The sequence below is a fragment of the Etheostoma cragini genome, chromosome 10 (genome assembly GCF_013103735.1).
Source record: "Etheostoma cragini isolate CJK2018 chromosome 10, CSU_Ecrag_1.0, whole genome shotgun sequence".
Lineage (NCBI taxonomy): Eukaryota > Metazoa > Chordata > Actinopteri > Perciformes > Percidae > Etheostoma > Etheostoma cragini.
This window is the reverse complement of record NC_048416.1, coordinates 10039625-10059104: the sequence shown is the minus strand read 5'-3', so window position 1 is coordinate 10059104 and position 19480 is coordinate 10039625. Positions and strand designations below refer to the sequence as shown.

Genomic DNA, 19480 nt, shown 5'->3' with positions numbered 1-19480 from the left:
TGAGGCTCACCCAGGTTCCTGCCTGCCACCAAGTCAACAAGTCCTCCACTCACTCTGTCTGTGTCTGATCATCACACATGGGTCCGCTTTACATTACGGACAGGTGAGGAGTGGGACCAGGTATGGCAGCTGATGGGTTAAAGCCCTGTCGTTCTCTATCCCTCTTCTCTTGTGCGTCAGGTGTTGTGAAGTAATTTGGAGCTCGGATGGAGGTAGAGCGACATAGAGAAGCAGTGAGGGAGCCATGGGGCCGAGCGGGCTTCTGACAGGCAACCCTGTTGTCCAATCAAGAGAGAGCTCTCAGCGTGACTTAAGAGCCGCGGGGGCTGAGAGGGGGAGGCGCGATGCGGGGGGAAAAAAAGCAAATAGTTGAGTGAACAGCGTCAGTAGAGAGTGGAGTGGAGGGGACACAGTGAGGACAGGGTGCCAAGAAGAGACACAGAGACACACAGCCAGAGAGTCTAACGTTAATTCTCTGATTAGGGAGCCTCGCAGAAGAGAACAAAATATCTCTTATTTTTTTCTTATATGGATATTGATTTCTTTTTTTTCCCCAACTCCTTTCCAGACTGGCTCCATAACAGCAGCAGCACTGCGCTTCATTGGAATGTGCGCCATAGAGTCTCCGGGACACGTCTGAATGCAAGAGAGCTGAGACAAAATAGAAAAAGGGCTTCTGCTCTCATTCAAACTCCTTTAGTAATTATAAATGCCTCTCTTTTAACGGGACAGATTTTCCTGGACGCCTTACACATTTTTGGAGACTTTTTACGCATTTTGGAGACTTTTGCCGACTGAAATGGGTGATGGAAACGGACATTCTGTCTATTAACAGAGGATAATAAAGCCGTATATTTTCTACCCAAGTGCACTTGTTTTTTCCCGGCGATGATTGTTCTTTTGATTGCCCTGTGCATAACGGATGGAGTGCTCTCTCAAATACGCTACTCGGTGCCGGAGGAGGCGGACCATGGCACACTGGTGGGGAATATCGCCGAGGACCTGGGGCTGGACCTTACCAAACTTGCGTCCCGCCGCTTCCAGGTGGTGCCCAGCTCTCGGACACCGTACTTGGAGGTGAACCTGGAAAACGGCGTGCTGTTCGTGAGTGAAAAGATCGACCGGGAGCAGATCTGCAAGCAGAGCGCCAGCTGCCAGCTTAACATGGAGGTGTTCCTCGAGAACCCGCTGGAGCTTTTCCGCGTCGAAATTGAAGTAGTGGACATTAACGACAACCCGCCCAGCTTCCCGGAGACAGACATCACCGTGGAGATCTCGGAGAGCGCCACACCGGGCACCCGCTTCCCGCTGGAGAGCGCTTTCGACCCGGACGTTGGCTCGAACGCTTTACGCACGTACGACATCACCACTAACAACTACTTCTACCTGGATGTGCAGACCCAAACGGACGGGAACAAGTTTGCGGAGCTGGTGTTGGAGAAGCCGCTGGACCGGGAGCAGCAGGCGGCGCACAGGTACGTGCTGACCGCGGTGGACGGTGGCCAGCCGCCGCGCACTGGCACCGCTCTGCTGGTGGTCCGGGTGCTCGACTCCAACGATAACGTGCCTGTGTTCGAGCAGCCCGTGTACACGGTGAGCCTATCGGAGAACGCACCGGCGGGCACGCTGGTCATCCAGCTCAACGCCACCGACCTGGACGAGGGTCAGAACGGTGAGATAGTCTACTCCTTCAGCAACCACATCTCCAGCCGCGTCAAGGACCTGTTCAGCATTGACGCGCGCACGGGGCGCATCGAGGTGCGCGGCGAGGTGGACTTCGAGGAGAGCAGCCTGTATCAGATCTTTGTGCAGGCGAAAGACCTGGGGCCAAACGCCGTGGCCGCGCACTGCAAAGTGCTGGTCAAAGTCAGCGACGCGAACGACAACGCGCCGGAGATCACCTTCAGCACCGTGACCGAATCGGTGAGCGAGGCGGCGGCCCCGGGCACAGTCATCGCACTGCTGAGCGTCACGGACCGGGACGCGGAGGAGAACGGTCAGGTGCACGTGGAGATCCTCGGCGACGTCCCGTTCAAGTTGAAATCCTCCTTTAGGAATTATTTCACCATTGTGACCGACGGTCCGCTGAACCGCGAGCACGCGGACTCCTACTCCGTGACGGTGGTGGCGCGGGACAAAGGGACGCCGTCGCTTACCGCCAGCAAGTCCATCCGAGTCCAGGTGTCGGATGAGAACGACAACGCGCCCACCTTTACGCAGTCAGTCTATGATGTGTATGTGACAGAGAACAACGTGCCGGGCGCGTACATCCACGCTGTGACCGCTCTGGACCCAGACGCCGGGCAGAACGCGCTCATCAGCTACTCCATCCTAGAGTGTGACATCCAGGGCATGTCGGTCAAAACCTACGTGTCCATCAACGAGGAGACGGGCTACCTTTACGCGCTCCGCTCCTTCGACTACGAACAGCTGAAGGACTTCACGTTCACGGTGCAGGCGCGCGACGCAGGCAGCCCGCAGCTCTCCTCTAACGCCACAGTCAAAGTCATCATCGTGGACCAGAACGACAACGCGCCACTGGTACTGGCCCCGCTGGGGAAGAATGGCACCGCCAGGGAGCCGCTGCCCCGCTCCGCCGAGCCGGGCTACCTGGTGACGCGCATTGTGGCGATGGACGCGGACGACGGCGAGAATGCGCGGCTGTCCTACAGCATCCAGAGAGGGAACGAGAACGGCATGTTCCGGATGGACTGGCGCACGGGGGAGCTGCGCACGGCGCGGCGGGTGTCGGTGAAGCGCGACCCGCAGCAGATGTACGAGCTGCTGGTGGAGGTGAGGGACCACGGGCAGCCGCCGCTGTCCTCCAGCGCCAGCGTGCTCGTGCTGCTGGTGGACAGCGTGGCGGAGGGCCGCGGAGCCGGGGACCGAGCGGGCACCGCCAAGGCCAAGGAGGGCACCCTGGATCTGACCCTGATCCTCATCATTGCCCTGGGCTCCGTCTCCTTCATCTTCCTGCTGGTCATGATCGTTCTGGCTGTGCGCTGCCAGAAGGACAAAAAGCTCAACTTTTACACCTGCCTGGCCAGTGAGTGCTGCCTGGGCTGCAGCTCGTGCTGCTCGCGGCAGGCCCGCGCGCGCAAGAAAAAGCTCAGCAAGTCGGATATCATGCTGGTGCAGAGCGCTGGCAGCGTAAGCGGGGCCGGTGGCACGGCTCAGGTGCCCGTGGAGGAGTCAGGGAGCTTCGGCTCTCACCATCAGAACCAGAACTATTGCTACCAGGTATGTCTGACTCCAGAGTCTGCCAAAACCGACCTCATGTTCCTAAAGCCTCGTAGTCCGTCTAGGAGCACAGACACCGAGCACAACCCGTGCGGGGCCATAGTGACAGGGTATACAGACCAGCAGCCTGACATCATATCAAATGGCAGCATTTTATCAAACGAGGTAAGAGTCCATCTCAAACCTTACAGTTTAACACCCCATCCCTCCCATCCCTCACTTCTATTCTGAGAGCCCTCATCATGTCTACACCTATCTGATCACTTCCCCACATTAGATATAAACTTATCTTAAATAGACTTTATCGATCCTAAATTGGGTCATAGCAGTGATACAGTAGCAACATATAAGACACACAGCACACATACAGAATGTATGTATGAGCAAGGCATAATAAATAGGATAGACTATAAGAGCAACTGTTCAAAAATAAATATGTTTAATGGTGTACACATATACAAATACTACAGATCAATATACACATAAGCAATTAGATATGTAATGGAAAGATGCAATAAAAATAAAACTCAGTGGGGCTCAATCTGGGCACTCTCCAACACATACTCCGGTGGAAAGAAATACTCAGGAAAGAATGTGCAAACATATCCAAGTGGGGAATTAACATCAGACACAAAACGTGTTTCCTACAGAAGCCATTATGTCCCCCCTCGGTTCAGTGACAGGTGTGCACATGGATGATATTGAGTGCTAATACACACCGTATGCCACATTACAACAAGTCCACTGATTAGACTACCAGTTGCTGACGTTCTGCCTTTAGCAGTCCTCAGGGAGGTCGGCCCTCAAACAGCAAACTGCAAACTGCATGCTTATGTTGTGCTCTCATTTAGGGCTGCAACTATACCCATTATTTTCATATTCAATTTATGTGTTGATTGTTTCCTGGATGGATGTATTAGTGGTTGGATCTCTAAAATGTCAGTAAATGGTGAAAATGTGGATCAGTGTTGACGTCCTCAAATGTCTTGTTTTGTCAGTTTCAAAGAGATTCAGTTCACTGTCACAGAGGAGAGAAGAAACTAGAAAGTATTCAGATTTAACAAGCTGATATTGTAGAATTTTGACTCAAACTAAATTAGTTATAACTAGTTAACAAATCATTGATATATCAATACATCCTTGCAGCGCTACTTCCGAGTTTTTGAGCTTATGGAAATCAGATTAAGTAAAGTGAATACGGATAATGTATGGTGGCTCAGGGGCTGCTGTGTGTGTGTGTGTGCGTGCACTTGTGCGTGCGTGCTCAGGGCAGAGACAGAGCACACGTCAAACACACACTCCCAATCAGATATGAGAAGAGCTGTAACAATTCCAAATGTTTCATTAATTGTCTCAGAAATAATTGCAATTAACAATATAATTGTCTGTTTCAGTCAAATTTAAAACTATGTTTTCATGTATTACTTTTGCAAACAAATTCAAGTTTTGAACAAATCCCCCAAAAACATCTTTTTGTATATTTCAGTCTTATGTGACCCAGATGATGTAATAACACAGGTACACAGCCTATGAAGTAAACCACGCCTCTTTATTATAATTCAACATTGTATTTCTTTCTTGAATGAACATAAAACTGACAATTACCATCAGAGGTCACTCGTCATAGGATCTTCGCTGGTGTTGGCCATCAATTGCGGTGAAACAAAGAAACCAGTTATGTAATCACTGTAAAAGGCCTAGTGTGTGTGTGTGTGTATGTGTGTGAGAGCACACTTCAAACACATTCCTCATCAGATATGAGTGATAAGGGAGGGGGGTGGTGGGGACACATAACACAGGGTCTGGGGGTCTTCTGGCAAAAAAAAAACTTTTCAATTTGAATCCCATTTTCTGCATTTCTACTCAACTTTAGGGACTATGGTGATAAAAAAAATCCAAGAAATAATTAACTTGATCATAATGAGTCATTCTTCCGGAAAGATGAGTTCTAAACTGTGTATAAGAAAAAGATCTCTTACATGCTTGAATTTTCCAAATAGGGGCAGATCACCAAGACTTAACTTATCAATAACATATCAAACTAATTTGAAAGAGGGGGGAACACAAACAGGATTTTGAAAAGTGTGTGTGTGTGTATAGGGGGGGGGGGGGGGTGATATGTATAAAGGTTGAACAGAGCTCCAATTGATTCCACAGCATCAACAGTGAGCTGTGTGGGCTGCGTCCCTCGCGGTTGGACGCCGCTGATGCTAATCATGTTACACAAGGTGCTGGAGCGACAACCAATGACGTAGGCCTCTTGTTTTTTTCCTTTCAGACCAAACACCAGCGAGCTGAACTCAGCTACCTGGTTGACAGGCCGAGACGTGTCAACAGGTAAATATGGACCTGTGTCTCTCTCTCTCTGCACCTCACCATCAGCCTGTATAATAAAGCTCTCATCTGCCGACTGCTTCTACTTCACTCACTGATAACCCTCATTACCTTGATGATGCTCTACATGATGGGATGGGATGAGGAACGGGGCTGGAATAATCATAACTGCTGTTAGTTGAAAACATCGTAATGCTAAGCAAGGCTTTCATTTAATTGGAGACACTTTTGAGGCAAAAATATACTTTTTGCGGGGGTTATTCTGTCTTCTGTGGACATTTGTGGAAAACAAACATCCAAAAGTACACATTTAAGTGTATATTTTACTACATTTTGTCTATTAGTGTCTGTAGATTTATACTATATTCACCAAAGTTAGCATTAGATAGTGCATCGTTTGTATTTTTAAATATTAGAATTTCAGAAAACTGGAAATGAATTAAAAATTGTCTTAATGTAAGTACTGCTAGTGTCTTGCAAAATGTATGGACTTTTAACCTCCATATCTTTAAAGGCTATATTCTCCACATGAGGTTATTCCAACTCCGTCAGCAACTGGGTCAGAAATCTCCACTTCATTGTCATTCCTATCTATATTGTGAAGCTTTTCACAGTTGTGGTTTGTCAATGTATCACTGAGAGGCGGATTTCTCCTTGGTTTCAGTTCGGCGTTCCAGGAGGCCGACATGGTCAGCTCCAAAGACAGCGGCCACGGGGACAGCGAGCAGGGAGACAGCGACCACGACGCCACCAACCGAGGCCATTCCTCCGGTAAGAACTGGCTCCAGTGTGTATGTGTGTGTGTGACACTGCCTCTTTCTTCACTAGGGCTTTACTTGTTTGAAGCTGCATGTTCAAAGGGCAAATGGATGGCTCTCCGGCCTCTATAGGACTGGAGTTGGCTTCTGCTGATTAGCATGTGGTCACTATGTGCTGTGGGTCCAGGAGCAGATTGCTGCCTGTCTCTCTCCTGCTGGATTGTGTTTGTAACATTGTTTATGGCGGAAAAATGAAAGCTCCTTTTAATTAGGGCTGTAGCGCACGGCTGGCGCCTGCATCATCTGTGTCCCACAGTCAGCTTTAATGCCGATGTTGTTGTACTTTGAGACGTTCTGATTGCTCTCTAGTGGCCCATTGGTTTGGGATTTGCTGGTAGGCCTAGGAAGGAAAGAAGCTCTAGGTGAGGTGTGAGGGGAAGGCAAAGGGGGGGGGGGGGGGGGGGGGGGGGGGGGGGGGGGGGGGGGGGGGGGGCAGCTTGGACCCCTCTCTGGCAAATATTTTCATTCCCAACTTAATCCCCAAAGAGGGGGTATTATTAATTTGCAGTAATACACATAAATGTAGCATAGTCTCGCATGGCCAGACCTTCCTCCACAGCGCTGCAGAGGAAGGTCTGGCTAGTTCAGACAGCATTCCGGGATGGGAGAAACATGTGCTCTGGTTAATTGGCATTTCTTTAATCCAATCACACTCATCTTGGGCGGCGAAGCAAAACAGCCTCAGGAACGTTTTGGTGGAACATGTTTACGTTCAAAAGTAGTTTTAGTACAGTAAGGAAAAAACTCAGATTGGACATATAGTCTAGCTAGCTGTCTGGATTTACCCTGCAGAGATCTGAGGACCAGGTAACCATAGCACAGTCCTGGGAAGCGTTTCCGGCAGCGACGGGGAAATCCCGGAAGTGGAAGGTCGTGGATATAGACTAAATGTTGCTTAAAAATTTGTAGAAGACTATTCTTGTAGTTAATGTTGTAAGTGTATCGTTAGTCTTTTGTAGAACCAAATTAGGGCTGGGCATTATATCAATATTATACCGATATCGTGATAGGAGACAAGAAATTGTCTTAGATTTTGGATATAGTAATTTAGTCAATGGTGTCTTTCCCTGGTTTAAAAGGCTGCACTACAGTAAAGTGATGTAATTTTTGGAACTTACCATACTGTTCTAGCTGATCTATTTGCTTTCACCTATCCCCATTACTGATGATTATTTATCACAAATGTCATTGGGTGAATATTTTGTGAATCACCATTAGTCAACCCTACGATATCCCCGCAATATTGATATTAAGGTACTTGGTAAAAATGTTGTGATCTTTACATCGCAGCTCTAAACCAAACCTTTGTAGGGTTGGTGGTATGTAACACTTGTTGTTAATATATTTGGTTCCCCCTAAAATGGCATGTGGCCCCAGCCTGGCCCCTCCATTTGAAATGGTCTAGAACTGCCACTAGTGACAGAACCAGGTCCTGTCCCTGTGAGTGGGGAACATGTCTCCTAATATTTGTCTCTGTGTTTTTCCTGACACGTGACGATTTAACGTCGGCTGGGCAGAGAGCGAACCCGGCCTCCTCTGTTTTGTAAATACGTGGCGGTGTTAATGAGCAGCCGGCTCCCTGGGAGCTCGGTCACTGGGTGCCGGAGACCACTCGATGAGACGTGACAGGCGTTTTAATGAGGCCGCGCTCGCACTGGAGTGCCGGGAAGCGGACCAAATAGGTTGCGGCCGTACCAAACAAAACAGACGATTCATTTGTTCATTAAATTAATTAATGCATTCATTCATGCAGCTACTCTGCAACTTGCACTCTATACCCCGTACTTCTCTTTTCCCTCCCTGATCACATTCTTCCAAACCCATCCTTTTTTTTCTTTTCCTAATCTTCCTAAAGGAGCCCATCTGAGCTCGTACAATAGGGCCCCACTGAGTTCTGAATGCCGGTATTATGTCTTCATTCAGCGGGGAGCTTTCTTGGGTGCAGGCCCTCTGCGGATGGAGCCTGTCATAGATAGATAGATAGATAGATAGATAGATAGATAGATAGATAGATACTTAGATAGATAGATAGATAGATAGATAGATAGATAGATAGATAGATAGATAGATAGATAGATAGATATATAGATAGATAGGTATAAAAATAAAAGAACACCTACTCAGCATTGAAAAACAATGAAAAAAGCATAGTTGTACTGTACACATAGAGAACACAAACATTCAACCATCATGCATATATGATTATGCAACATATGAAAAACATAGAATACTGTATATTTAAAAAAAAGTAGTCTAAGTAAACATGTGTGCATTAATGCAATAGTGTAATAAATGAGGTAATGTGTTTTATCTCACACTTGGCAGTGACATGTTCTTTGAAGAGTTTTAGCGGCCCCAGCCACTTCCACTGTCCCTCCGGTAGGCACTGGTGTGTTCCACAGAACACAGGAAACAGAAACACACACACACACACACACACAGCTAACCTGTTTCAGCTCCCACCAGCTCAGAGTTAGACCCTCACAACTGCTTTATATGAAATCCTTTTTCACCACTGTGGAAGTGTTCCGCTCCAAATCTGGACTGAGGCAGCCAGCTGCTTTATGTAGATGGAGTGGTCCTATTTTCAGTGCATTAGCATTTCATGTGAACGCTGCCAGCTAGAGTTCATATTCTGTTACGAATAGTCACACTCTGTTATACAAGTAGGGCTGAGGATCTTTTTATAATGCATACCTGACTTTTGGTATCTATACCAAAGGGATAATTCTTTTGATGTCTTACTTTGAGGAATATAAACTCTCTTTATCATTTAAGAAAATACACCAAAGTTGTCAAATGTTTAATGTTGTGTACTATATATACTATGATTCTAAGGGGATATTTGGGATCAACGTTTTCATTCTCTGTGTGATGGACACATTTGGGTCAGTACTACAGAGGTAGTTTGGAGGTTTCAACCAGGGCCACAACTAACGATTATTTTCTTTGACCATCAATCCGTGGATTGTTTCCCGGGCGAATGGATTAGATGCTTAGTCTCTAAAATGTGGATCAGTGGTCCCCAAAGCCCAAGATGACGTCCTCAAAGGTCTTTTTTGTCCACAACTCAAAGAGATTCCCTTTACTGTCACAAAGGGGAGAAGAAAATAGAAAATATTCACATTTAAAATGCACCTTGTGAGCATACAATTGTAATAAAGGACACATGGCACTTCTATATTTCAATTTAATTCAATTGGATTGTCTTTGACACAATGTGCAAGCACAAATGTAACGAAATGTACGTCATTGCTTTCCAACAAACAGTGCACATACACAGTATATTAAAACAGACACATTATTGACATTAGGATTATTTTCAGGCTCAGAATTATTGTGAATTATATTATAAAAGTGCAGATTTTGTAAAGGTACTTGTGCAAATGGCATAGTATGTACTGTATGTGCAGTGACAGGAGGAGGAAGGGGCAGAGGGGAGGGATTTACAATTTAAAGGAAGAAGCTTTTTTTAGCCTGGAGGTGCGGGCTTTGACATTCCTGTAGGAGAGGGTGGGAATATGATCTAGTAATGCTAGATCTGCTTAAATGTTTTTTTTTTCCATTTCAAATTATATTAATCACTTGATCAAATTACCCCGTACTAATAGTGTTGGTCACCAAATCCCGGCGCTAATACGGCCCCGCTGCCTGAACGTACTACCGGACCAAATAAGTACGCAGATTTCTGAAATGCCTGCCCCGAAACAGACGTCAGAGGCATCAGAAGCATCGCTGCATGTGACGCTCATTGACTGTTAAATTAGTGGACAGGGCACGTGTGACGTCACTGGTTTGTGGAGATCTGTTATCTGTCGCTCAGTTTGCCGTTAAAGGCGCCGCCATCCTGGTTGGCGGATGTGACGATTTTAGACGAGAGGGAGGAGTGAGGGGGAGCGTGCACACTCTACGTTACGTTGCACACTTGCACTGGCAATCACATCATAGCCACGCCCTAAAACAGGGACCAAGAAAGATGCTGGAATGAATAGCTGTGGATGCAGGGTGGGGGGGCATAGAGAATGAATAGCTGTGGATGCAGAGTGGGGGGGCATAGAGAATGCCTTTCTACAGGGCCCAGAATTTTGTGCTACACACCTGCTGTGGACACATTGGTAAATATCCCAACACATGCAGTCGTACAGGAACTTTAAAGTGTGAAATCAAGAAGGATGTATTTGATCAAACATGAAAAAAAAAAAATTGGAATCTAACCACACAGTTAACGCCAACGTTTAGCACAGATTCCGCCATTTGTTGCTATGGACACATTTCAGTTGGTACCACACAAACACTGAGGTTTTAAGTTCTTTTTCATCCATGTTGGACATTTTCATTCCCACTCAGCTCTAAGCCGGCCAGCTGCTTTATGTCCTGTTTTGAGTGCGTTAGCATTTCATTGCCAGCCCTCCTGTTCACACAGTCCCACTCTCTCTCACACACTGATGTGTGCCGCGTTGTCGGTCCAGTTGGGATGCAGCGGCAGGCCCAGCAGCCCTCCACTGCTGACTTTGAGTACCCTTGGTGTAGCAAATAGGTTGCAGCTACTTTGTTGCAGAGTAACCAGCCAGCTTAGTGCCTTTAAACAGATTATTTGCCATGCATTAAGTGTTTGTTTGATTAGGATAATTGATAGCGTGGCTTAGAGACCCACACTTCTGCTCCGTCAAAGCTGAAAAAAGAAGAACAGAGGCTTTACTCTCTGTGTGCTAATGTAGATTGTCAGCGGTGAGGGTGTACTCAAAGTGCGTCAGTGTTTAATAAATGCTAATGTTGAATAAACATAAAATTTTCCTGTCATCCATCAGCCCGGCGCGTTAGCCTCTTCCCTTTGCCTCTGACAGGGGACGTCAGGGGGAGGAATTTACTCTCATCTGGGGTGTTTCTTCTTCCAGAGAGACGTTTTTGTCCATGTAATCAGATTTGTGGGAGCATATTGGGTTTTTATCTCGGATTTAAAGCACAAGTTTTACACATTGACAGATAAATACTCCAGTGAGATTAGTTTGAACATATTGAACATGCTGGAGACAGGACTCACTGTTTTACCCTCGTTGTCCCATCATTTGTCTGTCTTTTTTCCCCCTTGTCTGATGTAGCTCTGGTTGTATTTTTTGACCACCAGCACTACGAGATGGTTTACACAGTGATTTGTGTCCCTTTTTTTTCTCCCCGCTGCGAGCTGCGTTGTCGTGCCAACATTTTCTGCTGCTTCACACTCTTGTTCCCTGATCCAATCCACTTGATTATTACTTATCAAGGACGCATTTAAACAGTTATAAAGTCCAGAAATCACCCGCAATGGATGCATGGACTGGATATATATATATATATATATATATATATATATATATATATATATATATATAAAACATATATTACTTTTTCCAGACAAGGGGGGGGGGGGATTTGCAGTGAAGGTCAAAAGTAGGAATGACGTGAACAAATGCTTCACATCATGTGCCATCACACAGTGCAGTGTGCAGATGCGTGTGTGTGTGTGTGTGTGTGTGTGTATGGAGTTCTAGCGGTGATGAAAACTCATAATTAATGTTACAAAAACTCCTAAGGTGAAAGTTGCCATGGGGCATTTAACATGGGCTGCAATGGGAAATTGGCCTCACCGTTTTCAGGATTTTTCAAAACATTTGGCATACTTTCTCTTGCAATTTGTGGTCGATCCCCCCCCCACCCTTTTTTTCTCCCAAATTGCTTGTACTATATCAGTTCTATCACACCTACCACTACTACTGCTACTGTTATTTAACATACTGTTATAAACTGGAAATATTCAAAACATCAAAAATGTCAGAATAAAGCTAACGTTGTGCTGCTGTAGAGAACAAGGTGATACGTGTTGGTTTCCTTAAGGCTCAAAGGCAGTCAACTCACAACCTTGACTAAAGGCAGCCCGTCACCCTTGTGTTGTCTTCCTGTCACAATAGGAAATCAACACTTTTGTCGACACTTTCTACCAATCTTTTTAACTTTTAGTTACGTTTTTGTCCCTTTTTATAACACTTATGATGATTCAATGTTTGTCCATTTTTTGACGTTTTCAACACTACTTAACACTAACTTATTAACTTTTTCTGATATTGTTTCTGAATTTCTGGTCAATAAACCTAATTTATAAGAAATTATACCTCTCTTTTTAGTTAGAAAAGCAAATATTCTGAAATATTTAGACTAAAATTGGAATTGTGGATGTTGATGGATAATATCAGACTGGAATATGTCAACTTGTACTCAATGTTATTTTGAAACCACTTTAATTTTCTTTTTTCAAATGCTATAAAATTGATTAAGACACCCCAAAAGTAATGAAAGTAGAGATTTGTGCTTGCCAAAGCGTTGAGTGGAATCATCCATGTTATTTTGGGTAATTAAAATTGGGTAGTCAAAAAGAAAATTGTTAAATTAAATGGGTAAAATTTGGCGCAAGGACAACACAAGGATTAAAAAGATTTCAGTCCTTCAGGTTGATTTAGAATTTCTATTTGAATGAAAACAATGAGAGTTGTGCAGAGTGACGGTCTCTGGTTTCGTGTTGTTGATACGTGAACTCCAGGTTTTCAGAATTGTGCGTGTTTACAGTCCAAATAGTAGGGCTGTTCAGGGTGTTTTCACAGTTTTTCAAATTAAATAATTTCATAACTGAACTGTGAAATAATCACTTTTCTCCATTAATCTGTTTATTGTGATTGAAAATTTAATTAATTGCACAGCCATAGTGCATAGTTCCCGTTTTGTGTGTGGATTCAACACAGGAAAAGCTGTACTACAGATATTAACAGACACATAATGAAATGAAAAATCTCAAAGATTGAAGCTTTGAGTAAGAATGGAAAAAGCATATTGTAAAAAAGAATACTACAAGCCAAAGTATTCCTTCATTCAAAATGTTACGCATTAGGAACAGCTCTCAAAATGCATAAGTGCTTTCACATAGATATGTTATGACTCGTCTACTACAGTGTATCCATGCTCTTACACACATGGATTTTTACTCGAGTCATGGAAATGTATTTTCACTTTCAGACAAACCTACTTGATATTATAAAGAATAAGTGTCTCTAGCATGAACATGTATGTAGGAATACAATGCATGTATGCACAATAAAGTATTGCAAGGTATTTTATTGTGTAACCTGTCAGTGAAATGCCTTACAGTATTATGTATTCTAAGATGACTTGCATTATATTTTCAACAGATTTCTCTCTTTGTGAACTTCACAAATTCACTCATACACATGGACAGTATGTCTTGTCTATATATGGACCTACTCATTTTAATTTAACAGTTTAAATCTATAGCAATGCATCACATTTAATCAAATGTATCTGTAATGTCAACAACTGCACAACAATAACTGCCAAATAATTGATGTGGCTTAAAAGTATAACTAGATTGAAATATAGTGATAGGGAACCATGCATATTTATGAGCAATGTTGAATAAAAACACCATGTAAATATGCCAGAATTAGAAGTAAATAACTACTTTTCATCTGTAGCCCTAGGCAGGTGACAAAGGACTAACATAAAGACAGCCAGGAGTCATACAGCACTTATTCACTGTAAATTAAAGGGTACAAAATTACATGATGACAAAGACATTATTCATCCACCTCTATACTGCATTCAGTTTAACAGTGAAAGGGTATGGGTGATGAAACGTGTTACACTTAGAAGTGAGTAAATCTCTCTCTCTTTCTAGTGAGTTTTAAAGGTATTGAATAAAGACCAGTCTCTGATTGGGAGGGGCAAGCTGTTCCAGAGTTTGCCTCCTATTATTGACAATAGGTTTCATCCAGAAGTGGTGCGTCTCTTTAGTATCGCACAGTCCCATTTCACAGATACAAGCACATTGTAACATGTGTGCTACTCACCATCGTGGCTGTAGGATGTCAAACATGTGGTAGGGCACTGGTGCATTATGCTTTAATTTGACACAGCATTGTGCAATACGTAAGTTATTGATCACAGCACGATTTAACGGGAAATGTGCAATCTGGGTAGAATTAAGTGCAAAAGGAGAAGGAGGATGTGCAGTGGGTTCTCTTTCTTCTGTGTGGGGGAAGGTTAGGGGGGTCTTGTGGGAGGTTTATTGAATGTTTATTGAACGCATTTTGGATGACATAATGTATGCCTATGTTTTTTGCCGCCATTTTGTGTTCTCTCTGCTGCGCAAGACGCATTTGTCCTATAGGTTTATCTTTTCTTATCCTATTCGGTCTCAGAAGCCCTTACAGGTCGACTTTTGAGTGTGAAACCTTGAAAATAGTCATTTAAAGAAAAGAAAATGAATCCAAAGTCTACTTGAGATTTTGTGGCACCTTCAACTGTACACTTCTTGTGTGGGGTCAGTGTTGAGTTGTACTGTAGTAGTAGTGTAGTACTGTATTGTAGTTCTCTGCAGAACTCTTGACTTAAAAGGTCATTCTTTTACATGTTCTTGTTTGCTGCTGGACCCTCCAGGACCACTTGCCCTCAGGCACCCCTATTTCCAGTCCCGCTACATGTGTAAAGTACATATTATCAATATAGCCAATGTCACGCACTTGGAGAAGATTATCCCCCCCCCCCCACACACACACACACACACACTCCGCTCCCATCTCTCCCGGCTACCGTGATAAATTCCTCCTTAGGCCCGCGGTTCCTGTTATCACAGTGGTAACAGCTCGCTGATCAGTAATTCTTTTTTCAGACCTCTGCATACCAATTACCAAATGAAGGTTATTATCAGGACTTTGCATTTGCCCTGCACGAGTGCCGTGCAGAATGCTGAGAGATGAGAAGAGGCGTTAGAAGAAACGAGGGTCAGCTCCGTTCAGAGAGATGTTACCCTCCACTCGCTCTGTCTCCGCGCCGGCCTCTCTGCTGGTTTTTGGCTTAGCGCGAGGCATGACACGCTTTCTTTTCATCCCGTGTTGAATACTAAGATACTGTACTCTGCTGCCAGCACAAGCCTCATAATTCACTGCGACTGTTTGCTAGGAGAAAAGTGTTGGACAGCTACATAGTGGAGAGATAAGGGCCTTTACCCACAACCTTTATTTATATTTTAAGCATGGCCCCTGATCCTTTGTGTGTGTGTGTGTGTGTGTGTGTGTGTGTGTGTTGGGGAGGTATGAAATGTTTATATCCTCCTGATTCGATAGAGACTGTCTAATGTGCCAGGGAAACATCTAATTTCATCATCTAATTTTGCCAAAATGTCAAGAAATATCAAGATGTCTCTGTGGCAGAATTCCCCTCCCTCTGTCTTTCTTCCTCTGTGTGTGTGTATGTGTGTGTGTGTGTGTCTTATCTCTCTGACAGTCTAAATGCCACATATCCCGTTCCCATTTTGAGAATTACCACAGCATCCATTTTGTAATGGAAGCAGAGCTCTGTGTGCTCCTTGCACTATTTTCTTTGTGTTGTTGTTGTTGCTGCTGCATTGCCCACAATGCATCACTCCTTGCCTGTCCAGGTGTGCTGGTACAATAAGTCGGCGCCCAGCATGCGCTCTGGTCGCGCCCCCATTACATGAGTTGTTTCCTCCCATGCAAGAGGCCGTATTAAAACGTAATGTGATGGTGTATTTATGGCATGTTGGTTAATATTTAATAAGAAACCCTCTCGTTAGGAGTCTGGGCACTTTTCCAAGCTGTTAGTGACGGCAAGCCAAATTAATCCGCTTTGTAACAAAGCAAATTCCCCCTTTGCTGACCGCTACAGAGACACACACACACACACACACACACAAACACACTCTTTGCTTACTGGGGCGGCAGCAGACCTTAGTCTAATCAGTCTGTATTCAGAGGGATTAGTATCAGATAGCTCGAGCTGGACAGTTCAGATTGTAGCCCCAAACAGCGGCTCAGACACACATACACAACAAGCGGATTTAGCTTTCAAAATACATGCAAATACAGGATCTAGGCCCGAGTGCAAAAAACATATGGGGCAATGAAAACACAATTTGGCTTAAGGCTTACACTCAGCCTAAATAGCTGTGCTGAACAGCTAACACGCCTGCTAGCTCTGCTGCCCCTCTGCTCTCTGACATCAGAGGATTTTCTCACAGAGAATTCCAGCTGTTAAAAAAGCCTCACAAATAATTACTCCACATGAAAGCCAGCACACTCAAACTAGTTTTGGGTCGTACCTGCAGCCAGCCTTTCATGGAGGACAATAGGTTTTGTAGAGGGGGGTGAGACTGAGGCCTGGGACTGGGGCAGGATGGGTAATGAAATACTACTGAGTTTGTGGTTTGGTTGATCTAATGCCCAGTTTAAAATTAGCACGGGCACGCACACAGACACACACAAACACACACACACGCACACTAGGGCTGAACCATATGAGAAAAAGATGCAATTCACGTTGTTGACAATATAACAATATCACTTGCAATCAATAAATAGATATTACAGTTTTCTAAGTTCTGCCTTTTTGCTACTTTCAGGATTCTGCTAAAATACAACATATTGCTTGGTAAGGACATTTTTCCAACATTTCCAACATTATCTTATTGAAACCATTGCAAACTGATTTCAATATAAAAGGCAACACAAAAAAATGTAATATGTTGCAGCGCTGTGCCAGTAACGGTAAAAAAACGTATTGTGCAGACCCACACACACACACAAACACACACACACACACTCTCTCCCTTTGTGGACACCTTTGCCAGGGGAGCTTTTCTTTGCAGCTGCATGTCGGTGCGTGTAAACGCCTGCAGCTCAATTACAAACATCCAATGACCTGTGATTGAAGACAGATTCGACGTCACGGCCCCAGGCTCTCTGTCTGCCGAGACTGAAAAAAAAATTCACAATAGTCACCATTAAGGTCACGTCTTAAGTGTTTTTCCTAGGAATGCTGGCCCCCCGGGGGAGTTCAGAATCTACAATGGAAGCAGTCTACTCATTAAGTACATACAATCAAGTATTGTTCATTGGACCACGTTTGAGATACTTGTACTTTACTTGAGTTGAGAGTTACAGAGTGTCGTCTAAAGGCTTGGGTATTGTCTGAATGTTTTTCAATTCCGATGCGAAACCGCTACTTTTAAAACATTCCGATTCCTAACCCAATTCTTGAAAAACTGACATGAAATCACTTTTATACAGTTTTTTAAAAAATGGAAAATTATTTAAATGTAACAATATGTTAACGTTTTAAATTACTTAAAAATATAATGGGTAAACCTAATTCACCTAACACACAAATACATTAATTTAACAATAGTAACAGTTCCACTTATAACAAGTAACAACAACAGACATGTTGAGTTGGTATGCTAACCAGAGCCCAGAGAGAAAATATGGCATTTTAAAAGTAGCCTACATTTACGGTAGCTAGCTACAAAGGGAAAATATTTAAATCGACACATTAAGTGGAAACCAATTGAGGAATCCAAATTTGCGTTCTAATCCGGTCCGATTCTTACCGGTTGTGTAGGAACCGATTCGGTTGCGTAGGAACCGGTTCCATAGTGGAACTGGGTTTCAGTACTCAACCCTAGTCATCTAGACCTACTCTATCTGTAAAGTTTCTTGAGATAACTCTCAGTATGATTTGACACTATAAATACTATTGAATTGAACTATATTTTCTGGTGAATCATTGGCTGCATTGGCAAACGCTGAGTCACTTCTCAATAAAAAAAATACATATTTTACAAAATGGATGCAATGTTCTACTTGGAAACTAAAAGCAATGACTCATTGCATGCTTGAGCACTTTTGTGCTTAGAAATAGTTTGAGAAGAAGAAGAAAGAGGACAAAAAAAATAATAATATAAAGATTTAGTCCATTGTAAGAAGCAACACTAGAACTTTTCCCGCTTTGGTCCCCCTACAGGTTGGAAGCAGAATTGTCCCATTATGTCTCATTGGAACAACAGATCTGGTACCCAATCTGGCAAATTTACATGGTGTGGTTATAGCCGGTAGAGAGCCGCGAAGGGAATACAGAAGTGCCATTCATCCTGTTACAAGTTGGTGAACCACTGAAACAAATTTGGAAACATTATTTTTAAGGGGAACTATGCAGTTTTTTAGCTTAATTTATCTTAACTGAACATCTTTGGAGTCATTGGAACGGTTATATGACTTTTTTTTAGTTGAATGGTGGTCATCTCTCTCCCCCCTAGCACCTGTGAGCAGACAAACCACCAAGGCAACTTTCAGCCGGCGAGTTGCCGGCCTCAGCATTGGGATGTATTGCGTAATATCAGGTCTTGTGGTGTAATGAATTGCTTCAATGCACTGCACACATACACACATTCCAAAACTGGCTAACTAAGCAGTGATGGAGTTTTTCACACTACCATCATGGCTGATTCGGCAAAAAAGAAACAGAAACTTAGGAAAGCATTGTCGGAGGAACAGAGGAAGAGGAAACAGCAGACTGACTGAGAGAGGAGTCAGACACAAGTAAACATAAGAGCTGCCAAATATCTATTCTGAAGCTGTGTGGGGGGGCTCTAAAGAGAAACCTGCGAGAACACAGCGATGAAATGGCCAAAACTGCAAAGAAATGCTTTATGGTACAAAAAGTAATTTAGTGTTGATTTAAATCTGCCTGTTCTTACTGCTAATTCAATACAAGTTGTTGGTTGTAGAGCAGAAATCGTCTTTACTCTGTTTCAGTTCATGATTCCAGAACATTCCAGAAAATAAGTTAAGTTACAGCTCTCATTCATTGGGTGAAGGAGTTCTCCTTTGGAAGAGAACGGATCTTAAATGCTCTGATTCTGATGCATTTTCATGTAACATTCATGCTTATAGGGCTTTGAAATTCTTTCTGAAAAGAAATAAAAGCTGTAGAAAAATCAACTGACGTGAAAGAAAAGACGGTGCATACTGAATTAGAGTGTTACATGATATTACATGATTCACCAGTTAGCTGACTGAAGTGCTTATGATATCAAACAATCACGTTTCATATATAAGGTCTTGGTCTAAAAGACAGAACTAGTAATTGTAGCTGTTAGATAAATATAGAAAAAAGTATTTTAGGTGTAAAGTCAAATTGCTTATGACAACAATATGACCACAAAATTTAAATTATTCATACATATATAT

At 43.7% G+C, this 19480-nt stretch overlaps 1 protein-coding gene across 3 annotated transcripts in view; it reads left to right on the top strand.

The window, feature by feature from the left end:
- Positions 1 to 366: 366 nt before the first annotated feature.
- The window catches only part of pcdh10b (protocadherin 10b), a 25093-nt gene continuing 5979 nt past the window's right edge, over positions 367 to 19480 (top strand). Inside the window, exons 1-3 of one of the 3 annotated variants that reach the window (XM_034883786.1) lie at positions 367 to 3240; positions 5519 to 5577; positions 6239 to 6345. In XM_034883786.1, coding sequence (XP_034739677.1) covers positions 889 to 3240; positions 5519 to 5577; positions 6239 to 6345 — 2518 coding nt within the window. In that variant the 5' untranslated portion in view covers positions 367 to 888. Of the gene's footprint in view, positions 3406 to 5518; positions 5578 to 6238; positions 6346 to 19480 lie in introns of all 3 variants that reach the window. The other 2 variants (XM_034883785.1, XM_034883787.1) reach the window with 2 other exon arrangements.